Raw genomic sequence first — 22988 nt, 5'->3', positions numbered from 1 at the left:
AATAAGGAAAACGAGAAGTGAATCACGGCTAAGATGGCCGTCCTAGATGGTACTCTTAAAGAAGTTCCTGGAGAAGTTTTGCAGGATCCTGTAGTTATTTCTTCTTCCCAGAATGGTTCAGTTCCTCTTGCCAATAAGTATCAGGCTTTGGAACCAGGAGAGATATTGGAGCCTGTTGAAATTGTTTCTAAGACCTCTCTGGAACTAGGTGCTACTTCAGAAGGGGCCAAAACTGGTATGGTATCTACCCTGGAGAATGTAGACTCAGGATGCTTTTTGCTAGGTCAGAGATCTTCAGTGGTAATGCCTTCCTCTTCTGGTCTTTCTTCTGAGTTGCACTCAGAATGTTCTATTGCAGTGTTGGAAGTTTAGATTGTTGTTCCTCCTGATAAACCTCAATGAAGATTGCTTCCTAGAATATAAGAGGGTTTAACTGTCCTTTAAAGCATAGTGAAGTTAAAGACTATTTAGGGGTTAATAAGATTGATATTATGGCTCTTTTGGAAACCAGGGTTAAGGACCATAAAGCTTCTAAAATCATTAGAAAGAAGTTTAGTAATTGGAATGTGGTTTGAAATTACTCTCATCATTATAATGGGAGAATTTGGATTTTCTTTAACCCTAGTACTGTTACTATGCTTAGCAAGACAGTTGTTGATCAGCTTATTCACTTTAAGGTGCACCATCATGAGTCTTGCTTAAATTTTCATTTAAGCATTGTCTATGGGTGTAATGATCCTCTGGATAGGCATAGGCTATGGTCTAGTCTTGTTGCAGCTTCCAATGCAGAGCCTTGGTTGGTGCTTGGTGACTTTAATGTGGTGATAACTTCTTCTGAGAAATTGAGTAACACTCCTCCCGTGCTTCCGGATATGCTAGATTTCAATGATTGTCTTGCTTCTTGTCATCTTGATGACCTTACTTGCACTGGGGTTGATATGACATGGACTAACAAGCAAGATTCTGTGACTAGGGTTTGGTCCAAACTGGATAGGATGCTGGCTAATCCAAGCTTCATTTCTTCTTTCCCCAATGCTTTTGGACACTTTCAGGAGCCTGGTCTATCTGACCACTCTCCTGTCTTAGTCCAAGTTTCTCAAGATAAAAAAGTTGTTAAGAGATTTAGTTTTCTTAATAGTTGGGTTGGCCATCCTGACTACTTACCAACAATAAACGCAGCTTGGATTACTCCTTTGCAGGGTAGTCCTATGTACTGTTTCTTTCAGAAATTAAAAAGTGTTAAGCATGCTCTTACCTAATTTCATAAGCAACATTTCAGCAATATTTCTCAAAGAGTTCAGTCTGCTAAGAATGCCTTGATGGAGTGTCAACAAAAACTTGCTTCCAATCCTTTTTCTGATATTCTTATTCAGGAGGAAAGGCTCTTAATTGCTGATTATTCCAAGCTTAAAGATCATGAGTTTTCAATACTTTCTCAGAGGGCTAAAATAAAGGATATCCATGACTCTGATTGTAGTTCTAAATACTTTTTTGTAAAAATTTCTGAGAGAACTAATCAGCAGGTTATTGGTGGCATTCATGATCACCATGGCAAGCTTCATATGGGGTTTTCTTCAGTTAGTAAAGCTTTTAGTTAGTATTATCAGGATCTGTTGGGGCATAACTCTCCCACCACCCCCTTAGATACTACTTTTATCTCTTCTGGTGCTGTGGTTAATTCTTCTGATAGCCACTTCCTGATTAGAGAGATTTCTCCTACTGAAATCAGAGATGCTCTTTTCAGTATGGATTCTAATAGTAGTCCTGGTATTGATGGATTTTCAGCTGGGTTCTTTAAGTCTGCCCGGCAGATCATTGCTAAGGATTTTTGCAAGGCTGTGAATCAGTTTTTTTCCTCTGGCAAAATGTCCAAGCAGGCTAACTCAACTGTTATTTCTCTGATTCCTAAGAAGGCCATAGCTAATGTTATTACTGATTATAGGCCAATATCTTGCTGTACTGTATTCTATAAGACAGTTAATAAGATCTTAGCAAACAGGCTTCAAAGTATTCTTCCTTCCATTGTTGGTGCTGAACAAGCTGCTTTTATTAAAGGCCGTAGCATTTTTGAGAACATAATGTTATCTCAAACATTGGTAAAAGGGTATAATAGGGCTAATATTTAACCTCGCTGCATGATCAAGGTGGACATAAGGAAGGCATTTGATTCCCTACAATGGTCTTTTATTGCTAATATGCTTTCGGGTTTGGGTTTCCCTCAGCAATTCATTGGCTGGGTGCTTGGCTGCATTCAAACTCCTTGGTATTCTTTAAAAATCAATGGAGAGCTTTCTGGTTTTTTTCAAGGGAAAAGTGGAATTAGGCAGGGTGATCCCCTTTCCCCTTACTTGTTTGTGCTCAGCATGGAAGTCATATCAACATATCTCAGGACACTTTGTGATAAGCCTCTTGTTTCTTATCACCCTAAGTGCTCTAGGCTTAAACTTAATAATTTGATCTTTGCTGACGACTTGATGGTCTTTGTCAGGGGGGATGTTCCCTCTATTGCAGCAGTTAAGAGCACTCTTAGTCTTTTTGCTGAGCTATCTGGACTTCATGCTAACATAGAGAAAACCAACATTTATTTTGGAGGGGTGCATTCTGATGGAATACCGTTTGAAGGTAGAAGAATGGTGTTTAAAAAATGGAAGGATATCTGTTTGCCCTGGGATGCAGGAGGCTTCAACATCAAGGATCTCTCCACTTGGAATGATGCTCTGCAGTGTAGATGGCTTTATCTGTTGGCTCATACTACTGTGGGAAGTTGGGTTTGTTGGGAAATGTGTCCTCAACAATAGTGCGATCACATGATTTAAATATCATTATTAAATCTCATTTCAAGAATACGGAAGGGATGATACATTACATATATATAGTCAACTGGTCCACACATATCGGTAATGATTGGCTGGCTAGAGTTTGACATTACTGTCGTGCGACGGTGGTGATCAGTTGATCCCTTGAGGTCACACCTAAAGGACGATTCCCTTAATTGAAAAGGTTAATTAGTTGTATATCGATACAGATTAATTAATTCCTTAAAATTGAACAATTCGATTTGTGAGAAAGAGAATATTGATATCTTATTGTAATGGGATTAAATAAGATTTATTTTAGTAATAAAATGCTTTGTTGCTAAAATTATTTATTGTTTGAGAAACAATAAAGATAAGAATGAATGGTTAATTATAATTACAAGAAGTTGTGAATTATAACTGTATGACCCATTTTATTTAAGTGATCAAGCATCACTAGTCAATTTGTTGAATGTAATTTAATTAATTTATAAAATGATATTTATGTGATAAATATGCATTTAATTAATTAGTAACATGTATCATACTACATGTGACATATTGTGTGACAAATGACAAATTGACAAAAATAAAATGGTAGTCCATTTTATACATAATGGACCGAAAATAGTGGGTGTGTTAGTGGGTTTTGGTTGTTTTATTTTATTTGATAAAATAAACATCATGATGACTACTCTTGACTAGCCTTACAACCTACTCCACTTTCTTACACACCTATATTTTTGATAAGAGAAAAAGAAAAGCAATGATGCTCCTTTGGGCTAGAGTTGGGCGGCACACACACTCTTAATTGAGTAGTGTTGGTTGCTTTATTTTTCTTAAATACTACCATTCATAAAACATGCAAGATGTTCATGTAGAATTTCCTCTCTTCTCTCTCTTCCATCTTCATCAAAAAGGATGAGATTTTAATCTAAATTGTTCATATAAATTACTAAGATTACTAGAAGTAGTATATGAGTATTAGTAATAGATTTTAAGGTAAACTACAATACAAACATCTAGTACATGTTTATTTGTGGGATTAAGGGATTGTCTTGGGTGCTACTAATTGGAGGGCTTCTAATTTGAAGTCAAGAATGTTCATCCATTAATGGAAAGCTCAAGAACTAACAATAAGGAGATCTTGTTAGTGCCCATTATGACCGAAATCTTTATGGTGAGAAAATGTTTTCTTATCTTATTTTATTAATGTTTGCATGCATAAAATCCACATTTAATTTTATGACAAATTAATTTTAACATATATGAGTATGTTAGTATGTATATAGATCTACATTTCCTTCAATCGGTATCATGAGCCACGGTTGTTTGCATGCAAATTGGTTAAAAGTTTTTCCAAGTTATAAGAATAACAAATAAAACTTGTAAAATATGTGTTATTATGAGATATCACTAAATTAATCCATGCATGTTAATATTTCTGGTCCTAAAATGTTTTAGGATATTTTGGTTAATTTTACGGATTTTTATTGTTCATATTTCTCTATAATGACATTTAAATGTGATTTTATGAGTAAAAATGTCATTTTTGGTCGAAAATTAGCTATACTTCGAATTTTAAGCTGGTTTTTGGATATGTTGTTACATATATTATTTTGAGATAACCTGTAAATTTTCATAATTTTTGGACTTGTTATGCTCGAAAAATGAATTTTTCATTATTAAATACGGATTTAAGAGAAAAATAGGTTAATATGAGTTAAATTTTGAATCTGGTCATAGAAAATTAATATGTTGTCACATGCAATTTTACAAGATGTTTGTAAAATAATTGGCTATAAAGAAGTCTTTTAGCATGATTTATGAATTTTTGAAGGAAAATAGCATAAATAGTGACATTATTAGTGAAAATTAATAAAACATAATCTATGACTTAGGAAAAACGTCTAATGTTGCATTTTATTATCTTTTTCAGATCTAAAATTGAAAAGTTAGTGAAAATAATTTTTCCATGTTTTTATGATTATTTTATTATAAATCGATAAACCGCAACATTGTTTTTCCCGAAAAATTTCGAAATTTTTAACCTAAGATTTTGAACATTATGAGAGTCATGGAATTTTTCCAGAATGTTCATGAGTTTAAATTTCAAATTTTGAATTTATTTGAAATTTTTTGATTTATTTGAAGTTTAATAGCTTATTTTTGTAATTTTTGGTCCATTTATGAACAATTTTGTAAATAAAGGTTAATTATGGTCAAATTATTAGTGAAGACTATATTTTGAGTCCTAAGAGGTTAGGGTAATTAACTTATGCATAAATATGAGTTTATGTATTTTTGTGATTATAAAATGTTGAAATCACGCAAATCCGTAAAAACCGAGTAATATACGATATTGGCTAATTAAAGGCGATTTAGCATAAAATTGAGCATGTTCATACATATTATAATGCTGCATTTTTATTTATGATTGTCATAATTTTAATTTATGTAATTTTGAATTATGTAATTTTACTTAGTATGGCCTTAGATTTTAATTGGTATTTCCCGAAATGTATGGGAATACCGATTCGGTTGTAATTTTTATTGTGATCTCGTATCACCGTTTTGTAATTTAATAGATTTATTTTATTTTAAGTTACAAATGTATAATAGGAAATTATGTAATTTATTATGTAATTTTATTCATTCCGGAGTTCCAAAAGATGGATTTCTTCAAGAATGGCGATACATAAAGACGGTGTTACCTAGAGATGCGTGCTACAACCGAAGTTCAAGGGACCAATGGAGTTGGTTTCCGAATGTGTAATAGGTTAATAGTTTTTCTTCTTTAGGAAAGGCCATACTAGGATTTATTTATTTTTATGCTTGCATTTTATTTTATGTCGCATGCATCGCTAAATCGCCATAACTAAACATGCATCCTCTTTTTTTTTTTATCGAGTTTATCGACCGTGTCAATTAGAATTATCATATTTCACCGCTTTAGTTCACTTAAAACGTGATAGATAATAAATTGACATGACCTCTCGCTAAAACAAACAATTGAGACATAGCCTTACCAAATAGTAGAAACCATGAAAACCTATTTCGCGAGGGAGTGCACTCGGCTACCCCGGGGTACAAACCTTGTTACGTAGGGGAAGTGGGTGATAAATGTCTAATCCACCGAATTCATGTTGATGAGGGTTTCATCGGCTACCCCGTGCCTAAGTTAATGTGGGTTTGGATAATGGACACATTTATTCGAAATTTGGATTGAACTCAACAAAAGTAATTGATGAGGGTTTCATCGGCTACCCCGTGCCCTTGTTGATGTGTTTTGGGCTATAGATAAATATTAGAGTAATTTTATCGACCAAGAGTTCTAAAAGTAGAATCGATTAAAAGGTTAATCCACCGAGTTATATTGATGAAGGTTTCATCGGCTACCCCGTGCCTAAGTCGATATGAATTTGGGTCTTGGAATCATTTATCATAGTTGGGTAGAGGTCACTATGTAAATGCTTTACTTGTTTTTCAAGTATTAATAAAACGATAAATGTTAAGTTTTCCACTATTCCGTTGTTATATTGTTCTATTTCTTTACCACAATTCATATACGATATCATTTCGTTTTTGATTCAAATCTCCATTAAAACATCGTAACTAAAGACAAAATTTGAATTTGCTTCTAAAACCTCAAACGAACCATTGCTAAGGATCTCTTGTTAAGAGTATAGATTAAAGTTATTCATTATCAAACAGGTTTTTGATTCTTGACTAACACATCTACTTACAATGGATTATTTTTCATGTACTTAAATGAATTAAGTACCTTGAAGCGATAAATTGTTTTGGTAATTAGTTTTGTCGAATTAAGTAATTGACCAAAATAACGCAACCACTTCAATGAAAGTTTTAAGACTAAAACGAACAAATGAAGAGTGAATCTTCATGAATTCAATTTTGCTTTTCAAATCAAAGACTCATTGAATTAAGTGGGAGCATTCTCTTAAACCGTTAAGATGAGGACGAGGTTCAAGAAGTAAAGATTATAATGGAATTGATACAAGGTAATGTTAAAGGTAAAGTTGTTGAGAATGACGATACTAAACCTATCAAACCCGACCGATAAAGTTTCCATTGTCTTAAATGTTAGACACGAGAAAGGAAACTACCCCAAATTATTGAAGAATCAACAAGTTAGTTGTGGGACATCTAATTGAACCTTCTTCTTTAAATGTTTATTTGATTAAACATAAATTTTGCTAGTATTACTCCGTCAATATTAGAAACCGGTGGTGGTTTTCATCATTATGTTTGATACATAGGATGATTAGAATATGACGACTAGCAACAATGAAGTCGAGAGATAGAGTAATTGTGTACTCAATCTAGTTTTTGGATTTAAAGTTGTACTTAATTATGACTATTAAGTGCATTAACTCTAAATAAGAATATAAACTTATTAAGATACAAAAGAGGTTTTCACTTTTGTGACCCTATACACCATGATTTGATGTATGGCTAGCCCATCATCAAGGTGATTATATTCTAAACCAAACTAGAATGATATATCATGAAGATGATGTAAGACTCAAATTGGTAACCCAAGATTAAACCTTAAATTTTGGAATGATGAACGCAAAGAGTTATCGAGTACTCTTGAAACCATTAGATTGTTAATGGTATATGCGTATCTTGTATTCAAAGCAAGATGTCTCGTGCTTTTTGGTTGAAAAGGAGATCGAGGTTTTAAATCATCGATCCAAAATAGGTTGATCATTTTCTTTTACCAACGATTTAAGTTGACGCTAGTATGTTCACTTAATAAGGTAAATAGAGAAATCTTTGAAGAATTTCAAAGAGTTCAAGGAATCACGATTTAGTCGTGATGGGATTATCAAAGTGAAGACTTTGATATAAGCCAAAGGAAATGTGATATAGTATCACAAGTTAATGTCTCTTAGCACGCATTATGAAATAATGTGTGGATGGATAAGAGATCAAACGCTATTCGATATGGTTTGGACTTCAATCAAGTTACTTTGAGTTACTTGATCCTTTTGGGGATTTTATCATTTTTGTCTAAATTATTTTTCCACTAAATCGAATCATATGAGATATGAAATGGTAAGGGTACCATGGTTGTAAGTTTTCACAAGAAACAAATGCTCATTTTTCCCTTGCAATTATCACGAGCACGACGGGTTTGCGGCTCATGAATCTGTCTTTCTAAAATACAAGTTTATTTCTAGAAGACAGAGTGGGAGAAATTATTCAAGAGCCACAGAGAATGTTATGTCGCAAGAAACTGGTCTTTTCTTGGCTACATGAGACGTTTTGTGTAAGACATTGTTTCTTCAAAACCTAGGAGGTTAAATTCGTCACTTGTTAAAAATGATGAATTCATGCTACTTTTAAGAAAGCAAAGAGCTTATAACTTACAAAAGAAATTGTTTGATTCAAGTTGATTACTTCTAGAAAGTAATGAACGTATGACTTACATAAGAGTGATTAAGTCACAACTCAATACAAGGCTTAGAGCCATGAGAATCCGAAATAAAGGCTTGATTAGTGACAAAGGGTTTTGCACTAATAAAGAGATATTTCAAAGCAAGATTGGTTGCAAAGAGTTTTGCACTAATTGAAATGCTTAAGTATATTTGGATCTTCTTAGGGATTGTGTTTCAATATTATGAAATACATAGCGAATGAATCTAAAACCCACTTCTTCAATAGAAGGAATGTATTCAATACATATCATGAGTTTAGTAGATTCTTGCAATCCTAAGATAATGTGAAACTTAAGAGAGGGTCTTAAGTAGGACATCAATGAGTTAGAATCAACATTTTGATCATGTGATAAAATATTTCTCGATAAGTCGAGAAGTTGTGGTTATACATGAAGTTTAGTGGGAGTTACGGAAATTTTAATTAGTCCGATATGTGGATGACATATTGATCATTAGGAATGATTTAAGACTTTTGGAGTATTATAATACATCTTGAATATCCGGATTTATGAAGATAAATCCACATGATATTAGAGTCAGTAAGAAGTCTTATGTTGATAAGATTCATGACTAGTTCAATTAAATTGAACATATTTGATTGATTTCATTTTCTTCCGCTGCCGAATCAATTAAAAAGAAATGATGTATAACACTTCATATGCTTTAAGTATGATGAATTGTTTTCAAAATCGAATTTAAGTAATCTTTACCAAGTGAGCTATAAAGATTACCCTTAAAGTGCTTGCAGAAGCATTAAGGCTATGATGCAAAGTGTTTATGATGCAATATTGTGTAAGGGTGTTACACAAGTGACAATTGACAATTGAGATTGCGCATGGTTTCCGACAAAACCATAATCAAAACACATTAAGATGGTTAAGATACCATTGTGGCAATGTTTATTAAGAAGTAGATTTTCTAGAATCGTTCTAGGCAATAAAGAACAATGAGAGATATTTATAACGGAAATTGAGTACACTTGCGATCATGAGATGTGCAAGAAGGATGAGTCTCGCACACTGTGAAAACAGTGGGAGCTATTCTAAGGATAAAAGGCCTATGTCTTGATTGGATCTCGACACGTACTCAGAAAGTTTTGTGATGCAAATGTATACATTACAAAGGAAAACGAGTATGTAGTGAGGTTGAGTAAGGTGCAAGAAATTGATAAAACCTACTAACCAAAGCATTCTCAAAGGCTAAACATGATGAGTCATGTCATTTCAATTGAATTGAAATGAACAACTACGTACAAGATCAAATTAGATTATAGAACATGAAATAGTAATCAGGCATTGACTATTCATGTGTGATAATCGCATTTGTCGTTCGAGTTTTATTTTTAAAACTCTTTTATTATACTTTGTTACATCCAAACGGGTTGTGGAGACAATTGAACCCCGTTAAAGTGAACACGGATTAACATTGTATTTGCCCATAGTTACTTGCATGAGGTGACGTCTCGAAGTGACTAGAGTGTGAGGCGATTGATGGCAAGTTCAAGTGCCATAGAGTCATGTGAGATGACTAGTCGATCACATAGGCAGACTGTTAGGAACATTTTGTCGGGCCTTATGACCGCTTATAGAGTTCTGGCAATTTATATATAGCCTGGTCGTGGCGAGAGCTACTATAGTATTCTAATGAGTCGATTCTTTTGACTAAAGACTATTCACCTAAGATGGCACAGTTTCAGATTAACTTTGATTTGTGTTACTACGACCTTCGTAAATGGGGTCAAATGGGCATATTTTGGGTTATGATGGCTGTGGCTAGTCGAAGGGAATGAGTGCGATAGGAATTGTCCATCCCCTTGTCAGTGTTAAAACAATATCTCGGGGCCACTCGAGGAGTAATGAATCGAAATGCGTGGCCACGCTCGGAAGGTATCCGAGTGGATAAATCCGGTCAATCGATTATTCTCCGGATCGAGGAAACCACTCTCGATATGATCACTTGCAAGTACGAACCGAAAGACACCTTGCATTGAGTGGGAGATAGTAATAGGACAAGAGAATTGGTGATGCACACTTGTCGAGGACAAGTGGGAGATTGTTGGGAAATGTGTCCTCAACAATAGTGCGATCACATGATTTAAATATCATTATTAAATCTCATTTCAAGAATACGGAAGGGATGATACATTACATATATAGTCAATGGTCCACACATATCGGTAATGATTGGTCAAGCTAGAGTTTGACATTATTGTCGTGCGACGGTGGTGATCAATTGATCCCTTGAGGTCACACCTAAAGGACGATTCCCTTAATTGAAAAGGTTAATTAGTTGTATATCGATCTGATTAATTAATTCCTTAAAATTGAACAATTCGATTTGTGAGAAAGAGAATATTGATATCTTATTGTAATGGGATTAAATAAGATTTATTTTAGTAATAAAATGCTTTGTTGCTAAAATTATTTATTGTTTGAGAAACAATAAAGATAAGAATGAATGGTTAATTATAATTACAAGAAGTTGTGAATTATAAATCGTATGACCCATTTTATTTAAGTGATCAAGCATCACTAGTCAATTTGTTGAATGTAATTTAATTAATTTATAAAATGATATTTATGTGATAAATATGCATTTAATTAATTAGTAACATGTATCATACTACATGTGACATATTGTGTGACAAATGACAAATTGACAAAAATAAAATGGTAGTCCATTTTATACATAATGGACCGAAAATAGTGGGTGTGTTAGTGGGTTTTGGTTGTTTTATTTTATTTGATAAAATAAACATCATGATGACTACTCTTGACTAGCCTTACAACCTACTCCACTTTCTTACACACCTATATTTTTGATAAGAGAAAAAGAAAAGCAATGATGCTCCTTTGGGCTAGAGTTGGGCGGCACACACACTCTTAATTGAGTAGTGTTGGTTGCTTTATTTTTCTTAAATACTACCATTCATAAAACATGCAAGATGTTCATGTAGAATTTCCTCTCTTCTCTCTCTTCCATCTTCATCAAAAAGGATGAGATTTTAATCTAAATTGTTCATATAAATTACTAAGATTACTAGAAGTAGTATATGAGTATTAGTAATAGATTTTAAGGTAAACTACAATACAAACATCTAGTACATGTTTATTTGTGGGATTAAGGGATTGTCTTGGGTGCTACTAATTGGAGGGCTTCTAATTTGAAGTCAAGAATGTTCATCCATTAATGGAAAGCTCAAGAACTAACAATAAGGAGATCTTGTTAGTGCCCATTATGACCGAAATCTTTATGGTGAGAAAATGTTTTCTTATCTTATTTTATTAATGTTTGCATGCATAAAATCCACATTTAATTTTATGACAAATTAATTTTAACATATATGAGTATGTTAGTATGTATATAGATCTACATTTCCTTCAGGGTTTCCTGGCATCAGGCTTAGATTTTACAGCATCAGTCTATCTGTATTGTGCAATCCCAGGATAGTTTTTCCTCTAGTCTAAAGGGAATCTTGACTGTAAGGGACAGGCTGGTTGCTCTAGCAGGCAGTATTACTAATGCATCCTCTCTGATAAACAGTTGGTGTTCTCATGGTAAATTCAGAGTTACAGCAGATTATAGCTATCTGAGAGGTGTTGTCTTGACTGGTCCTTGGACTAAAGCTCTGACTCATCCTCGTATTGTTCCTAGTCATAGGATTATTTGCTCTTTGGCAGCTCAGCAGAAATTGGCTACTGTGGATAATATGCAGCATAGAGGTCTTTATATGATGAATAGATGCTCTCTCTGTGAAGTTGCTCTTGAGGATCATGCCCATTTGTTCTTTAATTGCTCCTTTTCTAAGGATATTTGGCAGCAGCTTCTGCAGTGGATGGGTATAAATCGTGCTGGTTCATGTTTACTTGCTGAACTTGAACAGGCTGGAATGGGAAGTAAACAGAATTGGAGGATGGCCTGGTTTCGTACTTCTTTGGCAGCTGCAGTTTATCAGGTCTGGAATGAACGTAATTCTCGTCTGTTTAGAGGAAGGAAGGCTGCTGCTAATGAAATTGTTAGGAAGGTTAAATTTCTAGTCTCTACACGTCTCCTAATGTGGACTCATCATAAGCAATATTTGCTTATTGTTGCTAGTTTATGAGCTTTTTGTATAGTGGATAGTCTTTGCAAAAAATACTCTTGTAATTTCTTTCATTATTGAATGAAATGATAAATTTTTTGCAAAAAATAAAAAAAAGATGGCCGTCCTCTTCCACGCAGAGTTAAATAATCATACACCTGAAGCTGAAGTTGTTTTATGGACATTTAGAGGATGGGGAATCTGATGTAGAGGTAAATAATCATACACCTGAAGCTGCTGGTTTAGATATAGGGATGGGGGATTTGATGTATGTGTAAACAATCGTTCACCTTCACCCGAAGTTGTTTTAGGTGATAAGTTTGCTGAAGATGATGGATTCGATGATTTTGAAGCTACCGGTGATGGGGAAATAAATGCTGATGATTTAATTGAGAAGTTGAGTCAATCTGAAATGCCTTTATTTACTGGTTGTAAGAAGTATACCAAATTGTCCGCGGTGGTAAAGTTATATAACTTAAAAGGGACAAATGAGTGTAGTGATAAGAGTTTTACGGATCTTCTAGCTTTTCTATGTGACATGCTTCCTGACGGTAATGTTCTTCCGAGTCGGACATATGAGGCTATAAAAATGATTAGAGAATTGGGCATGTAATATTATAAAATACATGCTTGTCGTAATGACTGCATATTGTACCAACATTCATAAGGATTTATTTGAATGAAGAAGGTGCAAGAATGTTGACTTGGCATAATAGTGGAAGGATTGAAGATGGAAAGTTAAGACACCCAGCGGATGGTCAACAGTGGAAAGAGTTTGACACTAAATATCCTGACTTAGCCAAAGAAGCAAGGAACTTGTGTCTATTGCTCTCCACAGATGGAATGAACCCTCATGGAAACATGAGTACCCAACACAGTACTTGGATAGTTGTGTTGGCCTTCTATAATTTGCCCCCATGGGTTTGCATGAAAAGGAAGTATCTGATGTTGTCTTTATTGATATCAGGCCCTCGACAACCTGGAAATGACATAGATGTGTATTTGGAACCACTTCTAGATGATCTGAAGATTCTGTGGGAAAAAGGGTACCAGTGCTTGATGGTTATAAGAAGGAAAGTTTCAATCTGAGAGCTATGTTATTGTGTACAATAACTGACTTTCCGGCGTACGACGATCTTTCTGGACATACTGTACATGGGAAAGAGGCTTGCCCATTGTGTGGCGGGGGGAGGGGGGGGGGGGAATGTTGAATCAGAATATTTGAAGTATTCTCGCAAGCATGTGTACAGGGGAAATCGTCGATGGTTATCCCCTGATCATCATAATCGTAAGCTTCACAAGGCGTTTAATGGGTGTCCTGAGCAACGTGGGAGTCCTCAGATTTTGAATGGTCATGAAGTGTATGAGAAAGTGAGAGATATTGAGATAACGTATGGGAAGAAGGGGCCTAAGTTGTCTACTCGTGGTTATAAAAAAACATAATTTTTTTACCAAACTTCCTTACTGGCGTGACCTCCCGGTTAGACATTGCCTAGATTTTATGCACACTGAAAAGAACCTTTGTACTAATATAATCAATACTCTACTGAATGTTCCAGGTAGGACAAAAGACAACAAGGCAGCTAGGGATGATATGGTCGAGATGGGTATTAGGCCCGAGCTGGCAGCTAAAACAAAAGGAAATCGGACTTTTTTGCCGCCTGCAGCTCATACTCTTCCAAAAAAAAGGATAAAAAAGAGTTTTGTGAATGCTTGCATGGTATTAAGGTGCCAGAGGGCTATTCTTCTAATATTAGAAGCCTTGTTTCGTTAGAGGACCTAAAACGTATGTTGGAGTATCTGTCCTTAACAATAGTGCGATCACATGTGTAAATCTCATATTAAGAATACGTAAGGGATGATTCATTTATATAGTCAACTGATCAACATTCATCAGTAATGGTCAGCTAACTAGAGTTAGACATTACTGTCGTTTGACGGTGGTGATCAGTTGATCCCTTAAGGTCACACCTAAAGGACAATTCCCTTAATTGATAAGTTGATTAATTGTATGACGATACAAGTTAACAATTCCTTAAAATTGAACAATTCGTTTGTGAGAGAGAATATTTATATTTTATTGTAATAGGATTAAATAAGATTTATTTTAGTAATTGAAATAATTTATTATTAAAATTGTTTATTATTTGTGAAAAAATTGAGATGAGTATGAATGGTTAATTATAATTACAAGATGTTGTGAATTATAATAATATGACCCATTTTATTTGTGTGATCAAGTATCACTAGTCAATTGTTGTATGTAATTTAATTAATTTATAAAATGATATTTATTTGATAAATATGCATCAAATTAATTAATAACATGTAACATACTACATGTGACATATTGTGTGACAAATGACAAATTGACAAAATAAAATGGTAGTCCATTTTTATGTTAAATGGAACGAAAAAATTGGATGTTGTAGGGTGTATGATACCGTCGTTTAGTACCAAAAATAAATACCTAAGTACTACTAACAGAAGTAAGCGGTAAGTAGGGTCGATCTCCACAAGGAGGCGGTCACTATCTACTTGTCAACTCGGTCTGTCTAAAGTCACCAGAAGGGGGTTTGAATTGATTTAACTAAACTACTGAGATTAAGGCAAGAGGAAATAAAAAGAGAGATTAACAATAAGAAAAGGGAACTAGGATGTTGGGTCATCAATGATTATCGGTCAATTGCAGCTAAGGTCACAGATCAGTCAGTTGTATCGGTCTAAGAGGCAACGAATATCTCCTTCCGGTCTCAATTCGCTCTAAAACACTAATAGCTTAGCTTCCGCCCTCACTAAAGTGCCCTAATGCTCACTGCAGGTCTCACCCCTTCCAACCTTCCGGTCTAGGTCAAGGCTTACCAATGATAAATAAGCTAATTGCATCGATTCAATTAGCTAGATACAATTAAGAGCGGTGATAAACAACAGAGAGATAATAACAACGACAGATCTGCAAACTAATTAACAATTAACAATAATCATCAACTCCCCTAAATCCTAGCAGGGATAATTAGCTAGACATAATGATAAAGGAAATAAGAGCGAAAGATAAAGAAGAAATAAACATTGCAAACGAAAAAGAGAATTAAATAGAGAGAGTAAGGAAAGAGATTACAGACTAAGATCCCGAAAAGAGAAGCAGTGTAACGTTCAACAGAAAGAAAGGGAAAAGATTAATGTATATCCTGTCAAGGAACAGCGTCCAAGATGTCTAATATGTTTCTCTCGTTGTCCTTTATATAGCAAAGACGATTCTTATTTAACCTAATAACGAAATAAGACTAGAAAGCCCGAGCCCAATAGCAAACCACTCGATCGAGTCATTTGAAATACTCGATCGAGTAGAATTAAGATCAAACCTCTCGATCGAGTGAAATAACCACTCGATCGAGCAAACCCTAAAATGCATCTTTTCGATCGAGCATAATACATACTCGATCGACCTTTTATTCCATCCAAAACCACTCGATCGGCTAGTAAAGCACTCGATTGAGTGATATCTAACTTCAGCAGCCCATAATTTCGTTAGTTTCAGCTTTGACTTGTCTTTTAGCTCCCGAAATGGCTTCACGCATCCCAAGACAGCTACATTTCCGCTCCAAATCCACTCATCCTCCAAATGCATGCAAAACGGACGATAAAAGGCTTGATTCTACTACTTCCTGGTCCATTTCTGCAAATAAGACAAAACAAACCAAAGTAGCATATTCGGGGCATTTCGTAGCATAAAACTACGATAATAGCTTAAAAATACGTGCATAAAAAGGCCTAAAAGGACTATATAAAATGCACGTATCAAATCTCCCCAAACCAAACCTTTACTCGTCCTCGAGTAAACTAAATGCAAACTGATGGAACGGAAAAGATAACTCAGAGCTAGCTACAAATGCCCACTTAGACCAATTTAATGCAAGTAAACTAACATTTATAGCACAACAGTCAAATGCAAACGAGTTATAGGATGTTTATAATAAAGCTGAACCGTCGACCTTGCAAGACCTTTCATAATGGACTCTCACGGGTCACTCTTCTCTCATGAACTAAAGGATAAGCCATTAAATGGAAGAAAGAAGGAAATATAGTCGCTCACCTAAACTACGACCCACATAAACATGCATGCAACTAATATGATAGACAATTCTAGCTATCGTACATACATTCCAACCAAACAAGGTCCTATCACAGCCGAGGGCTTACAAAAATATGGTAAAGTGAGGCAATGGGTAAGAAAAGGCAAAACATTTATGGGAATGTGGAGGTATAGGCGGCCAAGCTAGTACCTAAACAAAACCATATGACAACATCCATTTCCAACTCAATTATAGAATTAAGTGCATATGCCCTTCATTTGGCATCAAAACTCACCAAACCGAACTGAAAATACTCCTCAATAAATGTAAATAAAGCATAGGAGCGAAACCATCAACATTCTCTTTTTTTTTCTTTTCTTCTTTTCTTTTCTTTCATCACGTCTGTTTCTTTTTTTTTTCGAATTTTTTTTTTCTTTTTCATGTTTTTTTTCCTTCCTTTTTTTCATTAAATACCAACTCCAAATCAATGTATACAAGCCAAACTTGGCACAATAAATTATATACCGCAAAACAACCTAAACTAGCTTGACAAGGCATGCTAAATTTGGATGTAGTTAAGGGTCAACATGCAAATTTGGCTAATGTGGAGTTAAATGGGTAAAAATTAAAGAAAGGGAAATGTAAGCACCTCCTTCTATATGACATCAACCACTAACCCGAATGTATGCAGGCAAAAAGCAATTGAATTTCATATATGTGCAAATTAATGAACATGCTATGCAAGGAGTAAACTACTCACAATCCTACATGAAACTGGTCGTAAATGACACCAGTTTACTAAGCTCTAGTTCCTTAGAATTTATAAGTAGTTTGCCAAAATTATCAGGTCAAGTCTATTTGTTTAGCTAAATTTCAACATAAACTCGTAGATATGCAAAAAGACAAAGCTAAAAGATATTTAGTTTTATGCAAGGCTTAAGTAAAAAGGAAAATTACAGTGCAATTTCATCATTGAAATCAACCGTTCCGACTCAATCTATATGCAAAAATAAACGTGAAAATTTTTAATTTTTCGAATTTTTTTTCTATTTTTATGAGATTTTTGAATTTTAACGAAAATAAACAACAATGCATACAAAAATTAAACGTGATAACATAAATGCAATAAAAACAACAATGCAGACACAGATATGGATGCATAACCTCCCCAAACCAAACCGTACAATGCCCTCATTGTACCAAATCACGGAAAGGAAATGCAAACTAAAAGAGAAAGAGAGTAAATACGGAAAGCTCACAAGATTGCGCGAATAAGGGACCTCCCCAAACCAGCCAGCAATGTGGGAGGTCGCAAACGGCTGCCAAATACCGTCACAAGAAGCTAATCCAATCAAAGGGCATCCAAGGGCACTCGATCAAGAGAGAATGATGCTCGATCGAATGAACTGGGCATACTAAACTGCTCGATCGAAGAAGAATAGTGGTCGATCGAGTTGTTTCTCCTTGGCAGGTACTCGATCGAGTAGCATAAATTCTCGATCGAGTAGATTCAGCAGCAAAAGGGTTCGATCGAGTACAAAAAGTACTCGATCGAGCCATCCTTAATAAATTCCTGCAAAGACGCAATAAAAACAGCCCGCAAAACTAACAGAACAAGCTTAGCGGAATAGTCTATGGTTTGAAAACCAATTATTACATACAAATGAAAAGAAATGAAGTATTCGAAAAACAATTAAAAATATAATCTCCGGGTTGCCTCCCGGGTAGCACTAGCTTTAGACAGGTTCCAGCCCGACCTTCTTTTCTTCAACAGCTACTCCAGTTAGTCAGAATCAAAGCAACTCAAAGCTCTTAACATGAGATCATATATCTGCGCATGTGCTACACAAGAGCATAAGTAGCACCATAATATAAAAATAAAAGAGGAAATTGAAATGTGCGGCCGTTTAAGCCTAACAAATTTCCTATGACAGCACCTAAATTTGTCAATAAAATAAAGGAGCGCAGGAGCAATTGGTCGTGATCCCTTATGAGGGTTTAGTTTTTAGTACTTGTCGTTAGGAGCACCTAGACCAAAACACAATTTATAACTTCACAAACAACTCTACAATTAGTAAAGAGGCAAGTAAAGGTCGGATCCCAATGGACGGGAATTGAGATGAGATTTTCTATTGCAACTAGTGGTGTCTAAGGGTGTCACAATTTGGGGTTTGAAGTAGAAGATCACTAAACTAAATAGCAATAAAAGTAAACAAGTAAGATGATTAAAAAGGGATGTAAACAATTGATAAAAGGCACTAGGGTGTCATGGGGTCATAGGGGATTCATGGGAATTGATCATACAAACATGTTCTCAAATTATAAGCAAGCAATTATTGTTGTGATGGATTGAGTTGGTTTATATCTTACAATCCTAGGTAAGTTTGGGTCCCGGAGCCGAATCGATTAGATTGTACAACACCTACAAGTCGACTTAATCTTCCCTACTCAACTATATGCATGGTCTAATGAGACTCGAGTTGGTTTATGTCTTACAAGTCTCATTGAAAAGATAGGTGATGGGTAAAAAATGCAAGGATTCATAAGCTCATATTTCATCAAACATAACATGTGCATAAGTTGAGATCACAACAAGCAAGCAAATAAACTATGAAAACATATTAAATTAAGCATGACTCATTCCCCATGTTGGTTTCCCCTAATTTCCCATTAACCCTAGCTAAGTAAACTACTCACTCATTATCATGTTGAACATGCTAGCAAGGTTGTCAATCATACCAACAAAGTAAAACATGATGAATAAATGAAGATAATTAACAATAATTAAAAAGGGATTAAGAGAATTATACCTACTAATGATTCCAATAATAAAGCAAAGAATAATAGAAGTACTTGATGCTTGATTAGAAGGTTGTCAATCTCCCAATAATAACCCAATTAATCATCAATTGCCCAAAATAAAGGATGAACAAGAGAGAGATTAAGGAAATAAAACTTGTATTAAAACTTGATTAAATGTTGATTACAAGATTAAAGAGAGATTTGATTGATATTAACTACACTAAAGATTGCTAGGAAGAACATCCTCTTCTAATTAGACTAATGGGGTATTTATAGTGGGGATTAGTTACATAAATTAGGGTTTACTAAGGGCTTAAATGACGATTAAGTCCTTGAGGAATCGCCGGTCTCTAGGGAGAGTCCGGTTTCTTTTCGCCGGTCTTAGAAAAAGATGCGCATCCTTCCTGTAAGTTTGTAGAAGACGAAATGGCTGTAAGGGAATCCGGGCGTCTTAGGCACGGGACGGGCGGATTTGGGTGTGTCTGGACGGGCATCCAGCTGGGGAAGACGGGCGGATTGGGCGTGTTTTGGACGGACATCTTGTGGAGGAAGACGCTCGGATTGCACCTCCTGGACGGGTGTCTTGTAGACAATCCGCTCGGATTGTCTTACAACTTGTTTTCTTCTTCTTTTCTTCCTTTTTCTTCATAGAATCCTTGAGGATTTCCTCGGGGATGCAAGGATCTTTTCTCATCATTGCCCATCTACTATAGTATGTACAAAGGCCTTCTAATCTTGTCTTCTCTTTGATGCTTGGTCATTGAATTCAATTAATTTAGCTTCATTTTGCCATGAAAATGCAAGGTTTGCACTCCTTTCCTACCAAGGACACAAAACCTCAAAGAATATGCAAAACAAAGGACTAAAGACAATAAATGACCCAAATATGCACTAAAAAGCATGGGAACAAGGCTAATTCGGGGACTAAATGCGACACCCCTCGATGAGGCATCAAAAGAACTATTAAATCTAAGCGGAAAATACGGGATTTTTAAAACCTTTAGAGTTTAAAGTGTGAAATCTACCATAAGTGATCAAATGAAAATGAAAAGTAAGATGAATAAGTTTTACAATTAAAAACAAAGTGTGTTGGGGAAAAGATGTCCCACGAATAGGCACAAGTCTAAAGATAGGTGAGTCTAAGAAAAATAATAACTAAAGTCCAAGGGTCAACGTTCTCGCTAGCTCACACGTCTTCCCCATAATCTGCATCACAAACCTGTCATTCATGTAAACATGAACGCCACAGTCAGTGGGGAGTAACTCAGGGTTCTCCCAGCCACAATATGTCAAAATACATGTAAGCAAGAACTTATTTAAACATATTGATCATACATCATACTTGAATAATAATGAACAAGGGGATATAAATGATAATCATAATGAGATAGGCATAGTGCGTTCATAATGAGTTAGGCATGGTACATCATATTAATTATGCATTCAAGGTAACCAAACATGGATATGAGATTAGGCATCGAATCATATGAAGAAGGTAAACAACGGATCAATTGAATAGAAGATACATGGATGGAAACCAATAGCCATTACTTGAAAACCTCTTAACAACCATAGCACGAGACGTGGCTACTAATGTCACATTCATACTTATGGCTTGCATCTCACCATAAGAACGGATAGGAACTTCAATCCCGGCGATCATATCGCAACTAGGGGCTTGCATCTCACCACTAGTATCCGATAGGACCAAGACTCTCACAAACAATCATAGAAGACGTGCACTCTCGTATATAAGAACACGCCAATGACCGTAATAAGTAAGACATTTACAAAGGATTGACTCAAAACAAGACAAACCCCTAGACTCCAACCTCCTGGTAGGACGATGATCATAATACGGTCCTAGTCTAAATCTGGCCAGACTCTCGGGATGGACGTCACCTGATTCGATATGAGGTGACCTATCCGCATCCAAGACTCGATCCATGACACCTAGCTATGCCCCAAGGTCAAGTAACCCCAAATCGGAACAATGGTACCTAGCCGTACCCCAAGGTCCGAAGAGGCGGAAGGAAGACAGCCCAACTCGGAAACAATGGCACCTAATCGTGACCCAAGGTCCGAGGGCAAAATAAATAAGGAATGTCGAGTAGTCACACAATGTAAAACGTCACACTCGGGTCACAAAAAGAATAAGAACGATCATGTGAATATAAACACGATAAAATGTCATATGACACGGGGTCACAAATACGAGTAAAAATGATTATATAAACATAACGTAAACAATTCATGTGAAGCATGCATAAGTACGAGAGTATAACAAATATCAAGTACTCCCATGATAAAAGAGTCTCAACACACCATACACAAGCATTAGAACCAAGGTTAAGATGCATACCCAACAAGAAACTCAAAACCCAATCTATAACAACAAGTTTAGTACTCGACTACAACAAGGGTCAACTTCAAATGGTCATACTTGAGTTCTATATATGATAATGAGGTGAAACCAGTTGAACGTGATAGCTTATCCTCTTACGATTCTAACGGTAGGTCATAAACCTCAAACAAACAAGTAACGAAGAAGTTATGGCCATTTTACAAAAACTGGTCCAGGCTGTGGTGCAGCCTGCGCCGAGGTGCGCAGCCTGCGCAAATTCACTGATTTGCACGACACAACAAATTCATCTTCATCTCCAAATCATTTTTTTATCATGCCATTACCATCCCAATTGCACCATATATTACCCAAGCAACTTCATGCAAGTATTAAGGGTGAAATCAAAGCATAGAAGAGGGATTAAAACACAAGGTTCGATTCAAATTCAAACAATTCCAAACTAACAACTTCATGACATAATTAAACACAATTATTAAGCATGAATAAGACGGTTTCTTTATTAATTCATCCATGTACACAAAAGACTAGAAACTTCTTCAAACCCCCAAGAGAGATTCCACACAAAACTCATTCAACAACAAACAAGTAAAAACATGTAAAGAATCTAACTTTAACACACATGTGAACAAACTATTACATATATAAACACCCAAATTGACATAATGTCGAGTAACCCATCACCGTTACCTTTTTGCACTGAAATCCACAAAAGACTCGTCTACCTTTCAAAGATCCACTTCCAGGTCAACTAAACCTTCTCCTAAACATAAGAAAACACAAATTAAGACTAAGAATCGAAACTAGAAAAGGGTACCGTGTGTAATATGGGTCGACAGCCCCATGAATGGATAAAAGTCGGTTCCTTTCTTACCTAGAAAGATGGAGGGCGATCATAGGGCGAGATAGACGCGAAAAACACTTGATTCGGACAAGAATTGAGCAAGTTATGGTGTTTTGAAGATTTGTAAGAGGAAAGTGTAAAAATGGTGTTTGTTGTTGAGGATGAATGCTGAAAAATTGAGAAGGGAGGTGTAGTTAGGGTTTTCCTCATTATTTTTATGAGGAGGAAGGAGTAGTAGGTGAGTCCATTGGTCATACTAGGCCCAACAAGCAAAATTGAGTCGATATACACTAGAATTTACGTCTCGAGCCCACTACAACTCCAGACGGAAAATATTATTATTATCATTATTATCCGACCAAAATATTTATTTTGTATAACTTAAGCTTTAAAAATATAATATTTATAAAAATCATGTTTAGTAATGAAATTAATTAAATTAAATAATTTAAAATATAAATGAGACAATAGAACGGTTAATTAAATTATAATTGCCAAAATGGAAAATTCGCGGGTGTTACACTAAATATGCTCTAATTATGGTCACATCAAATATCCCCAAACCG

At 35.4% G+C, this 22988-nt stretch overlaps 1 protein-coding gene across 1 annotated transcript; it reads left to right on the top strand.

Moving 5' to 3' along the window:
* Positions 1-635: 635 nt before the first annotated feature.
* On the top strand, positions 636-12362 carry LOC141600598 (uncharacterized). The gene is made up of 5 exons (XM_074420842.1): positions 636-1210; positions 1280-1523; positions 1608-2096; positions 2145-2768; positions 11706-12362. Exons 1-5 carry the CDS (start codon positions 636-638, stop codon positions 12360-12362), a joined length of 2589 nt encoding a protein of 862 aa, XP_074276943.1.
* Positions 12363-22988: the final 10626 nt, after the last annotated feature.

Source organism: Silene latifolia, chromosome 9 (assembly GCF_048544455.1).
Source record: "Silene latifolia isolate original U9 population chromosome 9, ASM4854445v1, whole genome shotgun sequence".
NCBI classification, from domain to species: domain Eukaryota; kingdom Viridiplantae; phylum Streptophyta; class Magnoliopsida; order Caryophyllales; family Caryophyllaceae; genus Silene; species Silene latifolia.
Note: the sequence above shows the minus strand (reverse complement) of the source record. Positions and strands in the feature narration are given on the sequence as shown.

What these genes read in the sequence shown, in the direction of transcription:
- LOC141600598 (XM_074420842.1), top strand. Translation starts at nt 636, where the DNA reads ATGCTTAGCAAGACAGTTGTTGATCAGCTTATTCACTTTAAGGTGCAC. An exon ending in CCTTTGCAGGGTAGTCCTAT is followed by an intron (nt 1,211 to 1,279) that starts GTACTGTTTCTT and finishes GCAACATTTCAG; the next exon opens with CAATATTTCTCAAAGAGTTC. An exon ending in ATACTACTGTGGGAAGTTGG is followed by an intron (nt 2,769 to 11,705) that starts GTTTGTTGGGAA and finishes GTGCAATCCCAG; the next exon opens with GATAGTTTTTCCTCTAGTCT.